At 34.6% G+C, this 16,407-nt stretch overlaps 2 protein-coding genes and 1 pseudogene across 2 annotated transcripts; 1 reads left to right on the top strand and 2 right to left on the bottom strand.

Annotated features, from left to right (window-relative positions):
- Positions 1-1,656: 1,656 nt before the first annotated feature.
- Positions 1,657-3,070, bottom strand: LOC120253316 (annotated as a pseudogene).
- Positions 3,071-5,223: 2,153 nt separating this feature from the next.
- On the bottom strand, positions 5,224-6,263 carry LOC120253315. The gene is made up of 5 exons (XM_039261659.1): positions 6,223-6,263; positions 5,889-6,000; positions 5,680-5,769; positions 5,444-5,542; positions 5,224-5,349 (listed from the first exon to the last, which is right to left on the bottom strand). Exons 1-5 carry the CDS (start codon positions 6,261-6,263, stop codon positions 5,224-5,226), a joined length of 468 nt encoding a protein of 155 aa, XP_039117593.1.
- A 9,453-nt stretch (positions 6,264-15,716) lies between these two features.
- Positions 15,717-16,069, top strand: LOC120253317 (secreted RxLR effector protein 161-like; the record flags this gene model as incomplete). The annotated part of the gene is made up of 1 exon (XM_039261661.1): positions 15,717-16,069. A coding segment is annotated over exon 1 (353 nt), but the record flags the coding sequence as incomplete, so codon positions are not given.
- Positions 16,070-16,407: the final 338 nt, after the last annotated feature.

The raw sequence follows: 16,407 nt of genomic DNA, 5'->3' as shown, positions 1-16,407 counted from the left end.
ATCTTTTTAATTGGAAGATACACTAACAGCCTCTATATATATATATATATATATTTTTTGAGAAATTATTCAAATCATCCCCCAACTTGTCACTTGATCAAGAAATTTCTAAACTATTTCATATCTCCAAAAAGTCCTCTCTTTTTCTAACACTATTTTATAACTCATTTTTTAGTATTTTTGTCAAAAATACCTCTTGGTGATTTTAAACAGAAACACAAAATAATAAACAACAAACTAAGATATTAAACACCAACAACAAATATTAAATAAAAAAATTACATTTTAAATGAAAACTTTTTTAATTACACATAAATACACAATGTTAAATAAAAACTGCAATTAATAAATTGGAAGTATATTTAATAAACAGGGTAAAATTAGATTTTTAAATAAAATAAACTGATGTAGAGACTGAAAAATAAGTAAACTAAACTAGAAAGAACTGCAGAGGAAATTAAAATATCAGAGAGAATGCGAGAGATATTTAAAAAATTGCAAAAATTAATAAATAATTTTTTTTATTATTTTAATTGGACTTCTTCTCATCTTTATTTCTATAGACTATTATTTAAAAACAATGAAGTCAAACAGTGGCATGCATTACCGGCATATCCATATAAGTCCAACTTTTACCATTTATTTTTATAGGGGAAATAAATTATATTAGCGTGGACGTTGGATATCATGCACTGTCGCGATCTTTTTGTCCTCCGGCTTTGGAATTTGTGGTTATGGCTGTAGTACTATATATATATATATATAGAGCATCGATCATCTACGCACGTTCACAGATTCGTAATCTGTGAATGTTGTTCTGGGCCGTTAGATTTCAATCCAACGGTTCTACACTATTCAGTGAACAATAATACTGTGCTCATAAACAGTGTCCAGTAAAAAGTGAGATGGACAATGTTTTCTAAAATTAGATTAATCAACCCAATTAATACAAGATTAGCTCTCATTGTGCATTATCTTAATCCTACTATTACTGTCTGTGGACGTCTGTGTACGTCCACAGAAACCCTTTTCTTATATATATATATATAAGGTGAAAGTCACAATTAGTACCTGAAATTCATTTAAACTATATTCACTTTCCTCTTTGATTAATAATTTTAAATGCCTCTTAAGTCTTTGAAAGTTTCAAAATATTTTAAACAGATCTTCTGATATTTAAATTTACTGAATAATTCTTATTTTTTTATAGCTTACTTTTAAGTTACTTTGTCAGTTTATTTTATTTTACAACATATATTTCTCGTTTAAAATGTATAGTTTCCGTTCAACATTGCTTATTTTTATTTAACCAAATAAATTTTCATTTAATATGTAATATTTTTCGTTTAATATTTGATTTTTTTTTAATATTTAATCTTTCTATTTAAAATTATGTGTTTTTTTTAAAAGCTGAGTCATTTCTTTTAGCATAAGTTGCTTTTATGACAAAATTAATAAAGATACATTGTCAAAAAAAAAAATCTTCTTTGAGTACTGAAAATCACTGAAAATTCGAAAATTTTTTTTTTGTGACTAACCAAATTTCAAAAGGATTATTGGTTTATTATCACAAAATTATATATATATATATATAATAGAGAAGAAAAACCCAAAATCACTACTCATCTCTATTTTTTTATTCTTAAATATAAAAACAATTAGGGAAAACCAGACTCAATCCCAATCTTCATCCCTCAATTGATCATCTTCCTCTTTTGGTGGCATGACAACCATAACCACATTTCCCAAACTACCCTCAATTCCTTTTTTTCTATCAACTCCTTACCTCTCTTCACTCCCAACCTTCCCTTGTCCTTCTTCTCATCTCTCTCTCCCGCCACTGAGCACAACGCCTCCGCTGTCTCCACCGCTCGCCGCCGCCGGTCCACCACCACCACCACCGTCTCCTTCTCATACCTCCCCTTTTTCCACGGCAACACCTTCGCATTCCCAAACTCCACCGCCACAGCACTCTCCAGCGCCACCACCGGCCCCCCACCCCGGCAAAACCACCCATCTCCCCACCCCTTCTCCGCCGCCACCACTCCCATCTCTCCCTCCGCCTTACACCACGCCGGCGCCGCCTCCACCCCTTCCGCACCGTCCATCTCTCTCACCACAGGGAACAACGCCACGGACGACGTCTCCGCTACTTCCCCGTACCTCAACCTCACCACAGGGACTCTCAACTTTGGCTCCTCCTCATCGTCGCCATCGCTGGCGCCGTCGCCCTTTGAGGCCTTCTCGATCTCCTTCTTGATCAGCGCATTGGCCGACTCCGTCTCCGCTAAATCCAACGCCTTCTCCAGCGCCGCGATCCGATCTGGCGTCGCGAGCGCCTCCAAGCCCAATCGTAAGTAAGTGTAAGCGAGGCAATCGCTGGGGGCTATCCGCGGAGAAGGGAGGTCCAACCATCGTCGCCGGTTCGGCGGGGAAATCCTTGACGGCGCGGGCGAGTTCTTGGGCGGACTTAGCGTCAAAACGATTGATTGCGATGTGGCGGGCGGTGGCGGAGCGCTGGGTGGCGTTGAGGAAGCGGAGCTCGTAGAGGAGTTCGGCGCCGCCTAGAGAATCAAAGAAGGGGAGGAGATCGGGATCGAAGGAGGAGGAGATGAGGGAGTTGCGGATCTGGGCGGCGACGGCGAGGCGGTTTTGCTCGACGCCGGTGATGCCGGTGATCTCCTCGATGAAGGGTGGAGTGAAGCCCCTCGCTGGTGAGGAGGGAGGAGATGAGAGGGGCGTAATCGTGCCAGAGTCCGAGACGGTCGCGGAGGACGTCGAGGCGTTCGATAGGGGTGAGGGAGCGGAACTTGGGGGGAAGAGGGGAAGGAGGAGGGCGGAAAGGTTGGTAGGCTTGGCCGGGAGGAGTTGGGGGTGGAGGACTTGGGAGCTTGGAAGCGGAGATGGGACGGAGGAGGGTTGGTGGTCGGCGGCGACGGAGAAGAAGGTGGAAGGTAGGTGTGGAGGAGAGGATGGATGATGATGATGATGCCATTGCCATTGAAGGGGGAGAGTGAGAGGTGGAGTGAAGAGCATGGGGCTCACGACCGCTCACTCCTTTATCCTGTTATCTCCGTAGATTTTTATTTTTTATTTTTTTTTTAAACAATTAGAAATATATATATTTATTTTGTTTTGAGATATTTTGGTGTTTGTGTTATTTATTAATTTGTTTTGGTATACATATTTTTAATATTTTATTTATTTATGATAAATATATTATTAGTGATACAATGTTTTGATTTATTACATAAGATATTTTCCTTTTTGTTTAGGAGATGATTTTAATTTTAACTCATATAATAAAGATTAAATTTGTTAAAATTCACTCTATATTTATGCATATCCTTCACAAAATTTATCTATATTTGTTAAAAATTAAAAAAAAAGTTGTCACTGACAGAATGCGTTCTAAATCAGATGAGAGTCATGAGACTAGAGGTGGGCACGGACCGGTTAACCGGGCCCGCCGGGCCCGGTTCACTGGAAACCGGACCCGGAACCGGCCTGTATCTGGGAGAGACCAGCTGGACCGGGTTGACCCGCGAGGGCCCAGCAGGCAGGTCCCATTTTGTGAATGAACCGGACCCGGCCCGCTTACTCGCAGAACCCGCCGGGTCCGGGCCAGGCCCGCTTTGACCCTGCTGGGTTTTTGTAAATAACCCAAAAATTGTGTCTCAGATGGGGTTTGAACCCTAGGGACCTCTCACAGTGAAAAAAATAACATTAACCAATTGCACTACAAATTTTTCTTGTCTTTAAGTATAAAAACATAAATAAATATAAAGAAGTTACAAAATATTTTTTAAATTTAATCTCAAACAACAAAAAATTTAAAATAATTTATAATAACTTAAAAAATTTTATGATATATCAAAATAATTTTAAAAAGGATAAAAAAAGCTACATTTTTAATTTATTTATCTATCAAATTAAATTATTAAGACACCTTTTTAAGTCAAGACAAAAACGATATATCAAGTAGATTCTTATTTTTTTAAATCGAGGTTATCATCAACTTATTTATTTATTATAATTAGGGTTGGCTCTCAGATTTTACTTTGATCCTCGATAATAGTGGGTTATTATTGCGCTTTATCATGTCATATTGAAAGTTATGAAATCAAAATAATATGGTAGTGAACCATATTATTCAAAGATATTACTAATATATTTTTTATAAATTGATTTACATAATTTAAAAAAACAATTTTTTTGTAATTTTATTTTTATTTTATAAATTGAAACAAAAATAATCTAATATATATGCATGACAAATAAAAAGTCGCTATTTAAGAGAATTTAAGAGTGACAGATATGTAGAGATTTAGTGCTTTTATGAGTCAAAAGACAATTAACAAAAATAATTATTTTTTTAAAAAAATATTTATGAAAAATTTATTGTTTGATACATTGATATTTTTACTAATTGATTTGTATACTTTTTTTAATTTATTATATGGTTTCTTAATTTTTTTATAAATTAAATATATAAAATATTTTGATCCATATCCTACATCTATCTATATATAATTCTTTCCAATAAATATTGGAAACAAATGTAGCTCAAGTGGTTGGATTTTTGCTATCCAAGTCCAAGAACATGGGTTCAAATCCCATAACCAACAAATACTTAGTATTAATAGAAAAACAAACAAAAACATTAAACCGGGCTTGACCCGGCCCGCCGGGCCCAACAGGGTTTTGACCCGGCGGGTCAACCCGCCGGGTCACGGGTTGGAAAAACCCCAACCCGTAACCGGCCCGTCTACAGTACGGGACGGTTACGGGTCAATGAACCGACCCGCCGGGTCATTGAACCGGCGGGCCGGTTCCGGGCCGGGCCGGTTTTCCGGATGGCCCGTGCCCACCTCTGCATGAGACAAGTTCATTATATAAATATAAAAGAATGTGAAAATCTAAGGAAGAGTTGGCATAACAAACCCCCAAAAGAATTCCGGAAAGGTATGGGCATGATATGTTATACATTTAAACTTAACAAAATAAAAATATTTTACGGTCTTCAAACAAAAACAGGAAAAGAAATTTTTTTTTTATACCGTTATTTTCTTTCAACCAACAACTAGGATTGAAACTAACAAACCCAAAGAAATAAATAAAGGAAGTAGGCTAGAATACCAAAATTGAAGTTTTTGAAATTGAAACAATGGTTGATATCTCTATAAAAATAAAGACTCATGATATGAAGTGTGGTTTATGGGATTAACCATGATTTCGAGCTGGGGCTGCTTTCTTTGACCTGGGAGCCCCTTTCTTCTTGGGTTGTCTTTTCGGCATTCTGTTATTCAATCCTATGAAAAAGAGCAATGCACCAAAGAGAGCCAAATTCTACAGCAACAACAACAATGACATTCCATTGCTTCAGTTCTCAACAAATATGACAAGGAGCTAGGACACATTGTTCAAAGGAAAGATTGCTGACCTGTGTAAACATTGCAAAAACTTGAAAAAATTCTGGCTCCTCAATGTGATAGTTGTAGAAATCATAGATCATAGGAGAGATAAATGCCAAATAAAGCATCTGCATGAAATAAATAAATAATAGTAATAAAGCAGGATCAGAATGACCAGAGATTTTGCAAGGAGATTGATGTGTTCTAATATAATCTGTGTTCATCAAAAGGGCACATAAATGCTAAGGCTAGAGAATATACATACCAGAAGATAAGCTCCAGTGGAGCTACCGTAGATAAACACAAGGCCCCCAAGTCCTCTCAGAGCTATTGTAATACCAGTGACATGTTTTATCTAGGAAAGGAAATAAACTTTGTTATGGTCCTTTGAATTAGAAAGACAGAAAAATAAATACAGAAAAATGATAGGAATAAGTAAGAAAAGAGAAATAAAGCAATCAGAATCCCCCACACTTCAATTTGTGGCACTGTATATCCAAGAAGGAGGGACAATCTGGCTGTAATTTGGTCCAACTTGTGCTGAACTGCCCTCGCTTCAGGTTCTTCTACTCCCCAATTAACAAACCTACAAGAACATGCTGATAACAAATAAACAAAATGATTCTACCTGTAAGGAAAGTGTAAGGTTTTAAAAGCCCTGACAGCAAGCATTATGAATATAGTTACATCATCCTCCACAGAAAAACATAATTCTAGTATTATTCCGCACAGTTAACAAAGACTCACATGTCCTTTCAAAGATAATCTACAAATAAGCATGTTTTTGTTGCTTAAAGTAATAAGAAACCTGAGTATCTTCAAGGAGGAATCCAGGAAGTCAAATTGCATAAACTGTTGTCCAGGTGCTTCTAGTTAAAGCAACCCAAGACTTGACATAAGAAGCAAGATAATTGCTTTAACATGGTAAAGATAACAAGAATAAACAAAAAGTTTCCAATTTTACATAGGAAAAACCTGTTGTAAATTTGAAACTTAAATCTCTTACAAGGACTTTCTGAGAATTTCAATTATATCACAATGTCAATGGGGATCGACCAAATCCTTGTCTTCTCTTTAATTTTTTAAGGTGGTGTTTGTTTCAAGGAATGTAACTCCAAATCCCTTATCTTTTTAAACTCAGGTGTTTGTTTTAAGGTATTTTATTTTTCATGTGTTTTTGAAATCCCATCATTGAGGGATTTTGTTTTCCGGTCAAAATGATTGTAAAACCAAATCGCGAGAATTCAAAACCAATATATATGCATATACATACATACATACATACATGTATGTATATACACTCTCTAGATATATCTATACATAATATGTTTACATATACAAATACACATATACAAATATGTATATATATGCATAGATACACATATATAGATATATATACTCATATATATACATATATGTATATATATATGCATATATGCACACATATACATATATTTATACAGAAATATATATATACTCATATACATATATGTATATATATATGTGCATATTTGCATATCCACAGGCATATACATACAAGACTTGACATAAGAAGCAAGATAATTGCTTTAACATGGTAAAGATAACAAGAATAAACAAAAAGTTTCCAATTTTACATAGGAAAAACCTGTTGTAAATTTGAAACTTCAATATCTTACAAGGACTTTCTGAGAATTTCAATTATATCACAATGTCAATGGGGATTGACCAAATCCCAATATTACATTCACTTATACACATGTGTTTCCAATTCCAGATTTACAAATTTTTCCAAACAAACATAAAATCCTATAATACAGTAATTCTAGTTATATCCAACAAAACACAAGAATTAACTGCACTGTAATTTAAAAACCAAGTATTTCCAGTTACATTATAACTAAAAATCTATTACATTTAGAATTAAATCCAACCAAACAATACCTAAGTGGATACCACACAAAGGTACTTTTTCAGAGATGTAAATCACACATGAAGAACACTAAAGTAGATTTTCCAGGAGTACTAAAGAAGAATAAATTAAATGAATTTTTTTTTTAAAAAAGAAAAAACTGCTAAAATGCCAACCATAAGTAGAATATTAGTGACACTAACTAGTTTCCAAGAACTTTCTTAATTCTAACACTTCACAAACTCCGTTCAACAAGATTACATTCATTGTTTATCTTTTTTTCCCAAGATTTTTTTTTTGTTGTCAAAATTAGCGGCTAAACCGCTAAAAGGTAGGAGCACAAACAAATCTTAGAAGAGCAAATAGTGGTAGGGCCCATGCACATATGGGTGCTAGGATCATCTACACATAACTTCTACTCACACTCCCAAAAATGGGCTTTCACTCAAAATTTGAATTATCATCATTTATAAAAAATTCTAATAAAAACCCCGATAATGATAAATCACTTGGTTGTTGGTCTTTTTTTCTTTCAAGTACATGTGGGTTGAGCTTGACACAATGCCACCAAAATTGCTGACGTTATGCAATTAAATAAAGATTAGTACAAGTTATTAGTACAACCATCTCTATAATAAATGAGAATTAGTATTTTATTTTTTAAACAAGCCAAAGGACGAGAATTCAATCTAGTGGCTTGTCCACATTCCTATGTTTTAGAAATAAAGATCAATATGCCTATAGCATAAGTAGGTTTTTCATTTGATAAAAAAAAAAAAAAACAAATTTGTGGTGCAAACAAATATACAATATTACAAATTTTGCCATTTTCAATACTGGTTAGCAACCAACTATGTTTTTTTTAAGGTAAAAATGTATAAATCACATATATTATAAAAAAAGGAGGTACAAAAATTACAGAATGGAAACAAGACAGACGTACGATCCACCAGCAGCGGAAGTACAATCATAGAAAAAATTGAAAAATAAAAAGGACAATAACCACTAGAGAATAGTAGAAGTATAACCAAAGAGAAACTGAACCACAAGAAAGAAATATGAGGGAGTACATTATTACTTTGTAAACCTATAGTATGCTAATAAGAGGAAAAAAAAACACATATAAAGGCTTTTTTCTTTCATAATGTAAAAAAATTAAAAATTACCAAAATACACATGTTCTAGATTATTTACCAAAATACACATTTTGGGGAAAAACCGGAAATTTTTTTTAGTTTTCTCTTTTTTTATTAATTATGGAAAACAAGATATGCTTTTCCGTTTTCTTTAAAAAAAATTGAAATAAAAATTGGAAAACGGGAGCATCCCTCCTGTTTTCACTTTTTTACTAAAAAAAGTGAAAAACCGGAGAGAATCTCCGGTATTCCACTTTTTGTTTTTAAAAAATATTATATATATATATATAAAATATCCGTATTAGACCGTTAGCCAGTGCTACCTTTCTAATGGCCATATATTTTTTTTTTTACCGTTGGATTTTTATTATTATTATTATTATTTTTTCTTAGATAATCCCCACTTCTCACTTCATGCCATCTCGCCTCCATTCTCATTTTCTCCTCTTCTAATCCTATTTCAACTTCTAATTGTCCGGTGTTGTATACTTACATGTGTACGGGATTTCTGTTGATAATTTTTTATAGCGTTCTTAATATTACAGAGTGACCACATTTCATCCATTTTGCAGGAAAAATAACTTTTTTATACTTAGATAATCTTTAGGTTAATTATTTATTAATAATTGTTTTAAGACATTAGCTTCTATTAATAATTGTATTATGTCATAATTATTAATTGTATTAATAATTGTCTTATTAGCACCCCGAGGGCCCAAGCATGTTTAATTAGATAACTCACTAAAGTTTTAGGCTATTTTTTTCTTAATAATTGTATTACGTCATTAGTTTTTATGAATGATTGTATTATATCATAATTAATTATTTTATTAGTAATTGTTATATTAACGCCGAAGCATGTTTTTTAGTTTTCTAGTATATTATTAGGTTAATTTTTTATTAATAATTGTTTTATATTAATAATTGTCTTATTAGCGCCCCAAACATGTTTAATTTGATAACCCTCTATATTTTTAAGCTAATTTTTTTATTAATAATTGTATTATGTCAGTAGGTTTTATGAAAAATTGTATTATATCATAATTAATTATTGTATTAATAACTGTTATATTAGTGCCGAAGCATCTTTATTTAGATAAATAACCTAGTATATTATTAGGTTAATTTTTTTATTAATAATTGTATTAAGTCATTTGTTTATATTAATAATAGTATTATGTCATAATTATTAATCGTTTTAATAATTATATTATTAGGTTAGATAGATGATGTATTATATAAATATAACACCAATGTTTATGGTTTAGTGTGCAATCATATTTAATTATTTCAATGATATATGTTTGGATTTATGGTTTTTTTCGTGTCTTATATTTCTTCAAGTCAACTTATTTAATTTTTCCATTTGTGTTATTTACTATGAAATTGATTAATTTATAAGTTCTTACAGCCTGGCCGGGTTCTAAGGTGTAGACATGTGCCTCGAGCTAAAATCATAGGCTTTTTAAGAAAAGCCGGATTTTATCATGCAGCTTAAATTCCTAATTTCTGAATTGATGTAGCTCTTGTGAGCGCATTAGTGGAGAGATGGCAGACAAAAACACACACGTTCCACCTTACTTGCGGTGAAACAACAATCACGTTGGAAGATGTGCCAACGTCAAGGGTCCGCATATGTGATGGAGGCTCCATTGGTGCCATCGTGAAATTATGGTCGAGCATAGGGACATCTTCAAAATTGTTGTCTTCTAAGTAAATGCCATTAATGTTTGCTTTAGTGTCCTCTGCAAAGTTGTCACCGTCGTCATCCTCATAGTCTCCCTAGATTGCCCATACCGACCGAATTCTGTTTCATGAATATCATAAAAATAACTCGTTCCGTCTTCTGGATGTTGTGAATTAGTAAAATCAATATTGGGTGGTGGATCATCGTGTGCCCTCCACTCCGTCGAGAGCCTTTCAAGTTTATTAACTTGGTATGGTGATAAAATCCTCTCCTGTCCCATGTTGCTTTGGACTTGGTCATATGTAGTGGTTTGTTGTCGGGAAGAAGCACCCTCAAAAGTTACAGCGCTAAACTACAAGTATAATTCAATAATGCCAATATCATGATTTTTTTTTGTGGCAGTCGAACATCATCCGAACATCTCGGTCATTACCTAATTTGAATGACCGATAGCAAATTTTGCCAAATCTTGAAAAAATTTGGAGCCGGTATATGATACGTGAAACTCCTTGGTATTCTGTCGTCTCAATGCTTTCTTCAATGGATCTCTTTAAGTTTTTATAAGAGATGTCGACTTCGACATAAAAATATGATTGATCCTCCGACGAAAATATAATTGTGTCTTCACTTACAGTGAGTGAACCATTATAGTAAACAAAAACAAGTAAAGTCTTTGCCATTGTTGAAGACAAGAGGAAGATGTAGGGGCGACTAAATTGAAAAAGAGTATATAGTATGCAAGAGTAAAAATGGGCTAATAAGGTTGGTTTATATAAAGAGCTTGAATTTTGATTATTTTCGTTTATGATCAATGCAGGTTTAACCGTTTGATTTACTGACAGGTGCAGGTTTGACCATCCTACTTTGTACTAGTTATTGACTGGTGCAGGTTTGACCATTCTATTTTGTGCTAATTACTGACTGGTGCAGGTTTGACCGTCCTACTTTTACTAAGTATTGACTGGTATAAGTTTGATTGTCCTACTTTGTACTAATTACTTACAAGTGCAGGTTTGACATCCTACTTTGTCCTAATTTCTGACCGATGCAGGTTTGACGGTCCTACTTTATGCTAAGTACTTACATATGCAAGTTTGACTTTTCTACTTTGTACTAATTACTGTCCGGTGTAGATTTGACTAATCTATTATGTACTAATTATTAATCGATGCAGCTTTGACTGTCCTAATTTGTGCTAAGTACTGACCGGTGCAAGTTTGACCATCCTACTTTGTACTAATTATTGATCAGTACATGTTTGACCGACCTACTTCATAATAATTACTAGCCGATGTAGGTTTGACTAACCTACTTTGTACTAATTACTGACTGGGACAGGTTTAACCAATGATGTAGGTTTGATCGTTCTACTTTGTGCTAATTACTGATAGGTGCAGTTTTGACTGTCCTACTTTATACTAAATACTGACCGATGCAAGTTTGACTATCCTACTTTGTACTAATTACTAACCCGTACAAGTTTGATAGTCTTGATTACTGTCTGGTGCATGTTTAACCGTCTTACTTTGTACAAAGTACTTCATAATAATTTTTTACTAAAACAAGGTTGACCGTCTTATTTTCTAATATTTTCAAAATTTGTAGTTTTTTAAAAATAAAACGTACAAAAATTATAACTTAATTATTATTTTTTAAGAAATTAACTATATTAGAAAATAATAATTAATTTCTTAACGGCAACCATGTAGCCGTTAAGAAATTTTTTTTTAAAGAATTTTTATTTAAAAAGGAATCTCCCGTTTTCTAATTTTTTATTAAAAAATAAAAAAAAAATAAAAACGGGATAAACTCTCCCATTCTCATTTTTTTTAATTAAAAAAAACAAAACAGGAGAGCTCATGATTTCTAGATTTTTTTAAAATAAAAAAATAGAAAAGTTGAAAATAGGAAACCTGTTTTCCCCTTAAATGCGTATTCTTGTAAATAATCTAGAACATAGATATTTTGGTAATTTTTTTAAAAATATTTTTTAAAAAAATCCCACATATAAAAAGCATACAACAATTGTTAGGATTTTGTTAATAAATCCCTATTATTATTAGGATTTAGTCAATAAATATGTTGATTAAATTAGTTTTTGCATATCATGAGTTTGTTAGATATGGTTTCTTATCTCTTTGTATTTAAATTAGTTGGTTTGTAAGGCTTTTATATAGCCATCGTTGTTGATAATAAAAGGGGGGATTTTTCTTCTTAAAAACTCTTGTAATTCTTTACACTTGGTATCAGAGAGGTTGCGTTGAGTTTTAATTGAAGAAAACAGAAGCAGCAGTCTTCGTGTCATTGCAATTCATGGCGACAAATAACTCGTTCGTCCAGCCGGCAATTCCTAAATTTGATGGCCATTATGATTATTGGGCAATGCTTATGGAAAACTTCTTGCGGTCGAAAGGAGTCTTTGGAACTTGGTAGAGAATGGCATACCCTATGGTGGCAATAGGGGTGGTTCTCACGGATCTAGGGAGAAGAAGCACTATGAAGATCAAAAAGTTGAAAAGACTTGAAAGCTAAGAACTATTTGTTTCAGGCATTAGATCGCTCAATTCTAGAGACAATCCTTACAAAAGATATATCAAAGGATATATGGGACTCTATGAAGCAAAAATATCGGGGAACCACTCGAGAGTTAAACGTGCTCATCTTCAAGCATTGCGAAAGGAGTTTGAAACATTGCACATGAAAAGCAGTGAGGCGTGAATGAGTACTTTTGCTCGGGTACTTACCATAGCTAACAAGATGAAAGCTAATGGAGAAGATAAAGGGAGATGTTTCGTCGTTGTTGAAAAAGATTCCGAGATCAATGACTTCCAAGTTTGATTACATTATACGTTCTATCGAGGAGTCTAAAGATACAAGTACATTGACTATTGATGAATTGCAAAAGTAGTTTGCTTGTGCATGAACAACGCATGAGCTCCAATGATGAAGAAGAGCATGCTTTGAAGATTTCTTATGGAGAAAGAAGACAAGGACGTGGTAGAGGCAGAGGACGTGATAGAGGCAGAGGAGGTTTCAACAAAGCTATGGTGGAGTGCTATAACTGTCACAAGCTTGGACATTTTCAATGGGAATGTTCAAGCAAGGAGAAAGAGGCTAATTATACAGAAACACATGAAGAGATGTTGTTGATGGCACATATGGATGTTGATAAAGGTACTAATGAAGATACATGGTTTCTTGATTCTGGCTGTAGCAATCACATGTGTGGGAAGGAAGAGTATTTTTCAGATTTTGATGAAAAATACAAAGATTCAGTAAAGCTTGGCAATAATTCCAGCCTTGCTGTTGCAGGGAAGGGAAATATTAGAATGAAGGTGAATGGAATTGTGCAGATCATCACAGGGGTGTTTTTTGTGCCAGAACTTAAAAATAATCTCTTGAGCATTGGGCAGCTGCAAGAAAAAGGCCTGACTATTATGTTTCAACAAGATAAATGTAAGGTATTTCATCCTAAGAAAGGTCTGATAATGGAGACAATGATGCGGTCTAATCGAATGTTCATATTGCGTGCCACTTCTCTTCCTTTGCCATCAGTTTGCTTTAGCACAATTACTGAGCATGAAATGCAGCTTTGGCATTGTAGATATGGACACTTGAGTCACAAACGCTTGCAGACTCTTCAACAAAAAAAAATGGTAGATGGTTTGCCATCAATAAAGTCTCCTTTGAAGCTGTGTAAAGATTGTTTGGTGGGGAAGCAACAACGAGATTCTTTTCCAAGGAAGAGTACATGGAGAGCGTCACAAATTCTTCAGCTAGTCCATGCTGATATTTGTGGACCAATCAAGCCTATCTCTAACAGCAATAAGAGGTATTTACTTACTTTTACTGATGACTTTAGCAGAAAAACATGGGTTTATTTTTTGGCAGAAAAAACAGAAGCTTTTGCTGTTTTTAGAAGCTTTAAAGTTCGAGTTGAAAAGGAAGCAAACTTGTTCCTCAGTTGTTTGCGCACAGATCGTGGAGGAGAGTTTACATCCAAGGAATTTACAAGTTTTTGTATTGCTAATGGCATCCAACGACAATTGACAGCTGCTTACACACCACAACAGAACGGAGTCGCTGAAAGGAAAAATAGAACCATTATGAATTTGGTTCGCAGCATGCTCTCCGAGAAAAAACTTCCCAAGACTTTTTGGCCGGAAGCAGTAAATTGGGCTGTTCATGTGTTAAATCGAAGTCCTACTTTAGCAGTGAAAGATCAAACTCCGGAAGAAGCTTGGAGTGGAGTAAAGCCAACAGTTGATTACTTCAGAGTTTTTGGTTGTATTTCTTATGCTCATGTGCCTGACAACAAAAGAACTAAGCTGGATGACAAGAGTTTGCGGTGTGTTTTGCTAGGTGTCAGTGAAGAGTCCAAGGCTTATAGGCTATATGATCCAATTTCCAAAAGGATCATTATAAGCAGGGATGTAAAATTCGAGGAAGACAAACACTGGGAGTGGGATCAAACACATGAACAAGGTGTACTTTGTGATTTGGATTGTGGAGATAATGAAATAGTTGAGGAAAACACAGAACCAGTCATAAATGAACAAGAAACTCTTGGTTCTTCAGTCCAAGAAAGATCTGAAGGTAGAAACAGACGTCCACCAATATGGATGAATAACTATGAAGCTGGTGAAGGGCTTTCTGATGATGATTCTACTCACTTAGTGATGCTTGCTGATGTTGATCCGATTCATTATCAAGATGCAGTGAAGGAAGAGAAGTGGAGAAAAGCCATGGACATTGAAATGGATGCAATAAAGAAGAATGACACTTGGGAATTAACTGATTTACCTGAAGGAGGAAAGAAAGTTGGAGTAAAGTGGATCTTCAAAACTAAATTTGATGAAAAAGGAGAAGTCAATAAATACAAAGCTAGACTTGTGGTAAAGGGATATGCTCAGGAGTATGGGATAGACTACACAGAAGTCTTTGCACCTGTAGCACGGATGGAGACAGTTCGTTTGGTGCTCGGATTTGCAGCTCAAAAAAGTTGGTCTGTCTACCAGTTAGATGTGAAGTCAGCGTTTTTACATGGTCATTTACAAGAAGATGTTTATGTGGAACAACCATGTGGATATGTACAGAAGGGAAGTGAGCAGAAAGTGTACAAATTGAAAAAGGCATTATACGGGCTAAAGCAAGCTCCACGTGCTTGGTACAGTCGTATAGAAGCCTATTTCTTAAAGGAAGGTTTTACAAAGTGTGACTATGAGCATACATTATTTGTCAGAGAAGATGAAGCTATGTTAATTGTAAGTTTGTATGTTGATGATCTTCTTGTTACTGGCAATAATGAACTATTGATTGCAGAATTCAAAAATTCCATGAAGCAAGAGTTTGATATGACAGATCTTGGAAAGATGAAGTATTTTCTGGCCTTAAAAATTGAGCAGTAGATCAACTCGGGATTTTTTTATCGACCAAAAGAAATATACTTTGGAGGTGCTAAAAAGATTTGGCATGGCGTAAAAGCAATCATGTTCATAATCCAATTGATCCCGGCAGTTTGCTTTACGAAGGAGGAAAAAGTGTCGATCGTAAATAAGACTTACTTTAAACAAATAGTGGGTAGTCTTATGTATCTTACAGCTACACGACCAGATATAGCATTTGTGGTTAGTCTAATTAGCAGATACATGGAAACTCCTACTGAGCTTCATCTACAGGCAGCAAAAAGGGTTTTCAGATATTTGAAAGGAACTGTTGGGTTTGGAATTTTTTATAGAAAAGGAGGAGGAGATGAGCTTATTGCCTACACTGATAGTGATTATGCTAGAGACTTAGGAGACAGAAAAAGCACATCAGGATATGTGTTTTTGTTGAGTTCAGGAGCTATATCATGGTCATCTAAAAAACAACCTGTAGTAAGTCTGTCAACTACAGAGGCAGAATTTATAGCTGCAGCCTCTTGTGCTTGTCAAGCAATATGGTTAAAAAGAGTGTACCAAAAGTTAGGTAAAAATCAAGGTGAAACAACTATTATTTATTGTGATAATAGTTCCGCAATTAAATTATCCAAAAAAATCCAGCTGATGCATGGTCGCAGAGAAGCATATAGATGTACGCTTTCCATTTTCTTCGTGATCTCACGAAGGTCGGAACTGTGAAATTGGTTCATTGTGGAACTCAAGAGCAATTAGCGACATTATGACAAAAGCCACTTAAGTTGGAAGCTTTGAAGTTGCGTGAACTCTTGGGAGTTTGTTCAGAGAATGATGTAAACTAAATGCTAGCATTTAGTTTAAGGGAAGGATTGTTAGGATTTTG

Source organism: Dioscorea cayenensis, unplaced genomic scaffold (genome assembly GCF_009730915.1).
Source record: "Dioscorea cayenensis subsp. rotundata cultivar TDr96_F1 unplaced genomic scaffold, TDr96_F1_v2_PseudoChromosome.rev07_lg8_w22 25.fasta BLBR01000037.1, whole genome shotgun sequence".
In the NCBI taxonomy this organism is placed as follows: domain Eukaryota; kingdom Viridiplantae; phylum Streptophyta; class Magnoliopsida; order Dioscoreales; family Dioscoreaceae; genus Dioscorea; species Dioscorea cayenensis.
Note: the sequence above shows the minus strand (reverse complement) of the source record. Positions and strands in the feature narration are given on the sequence as shown.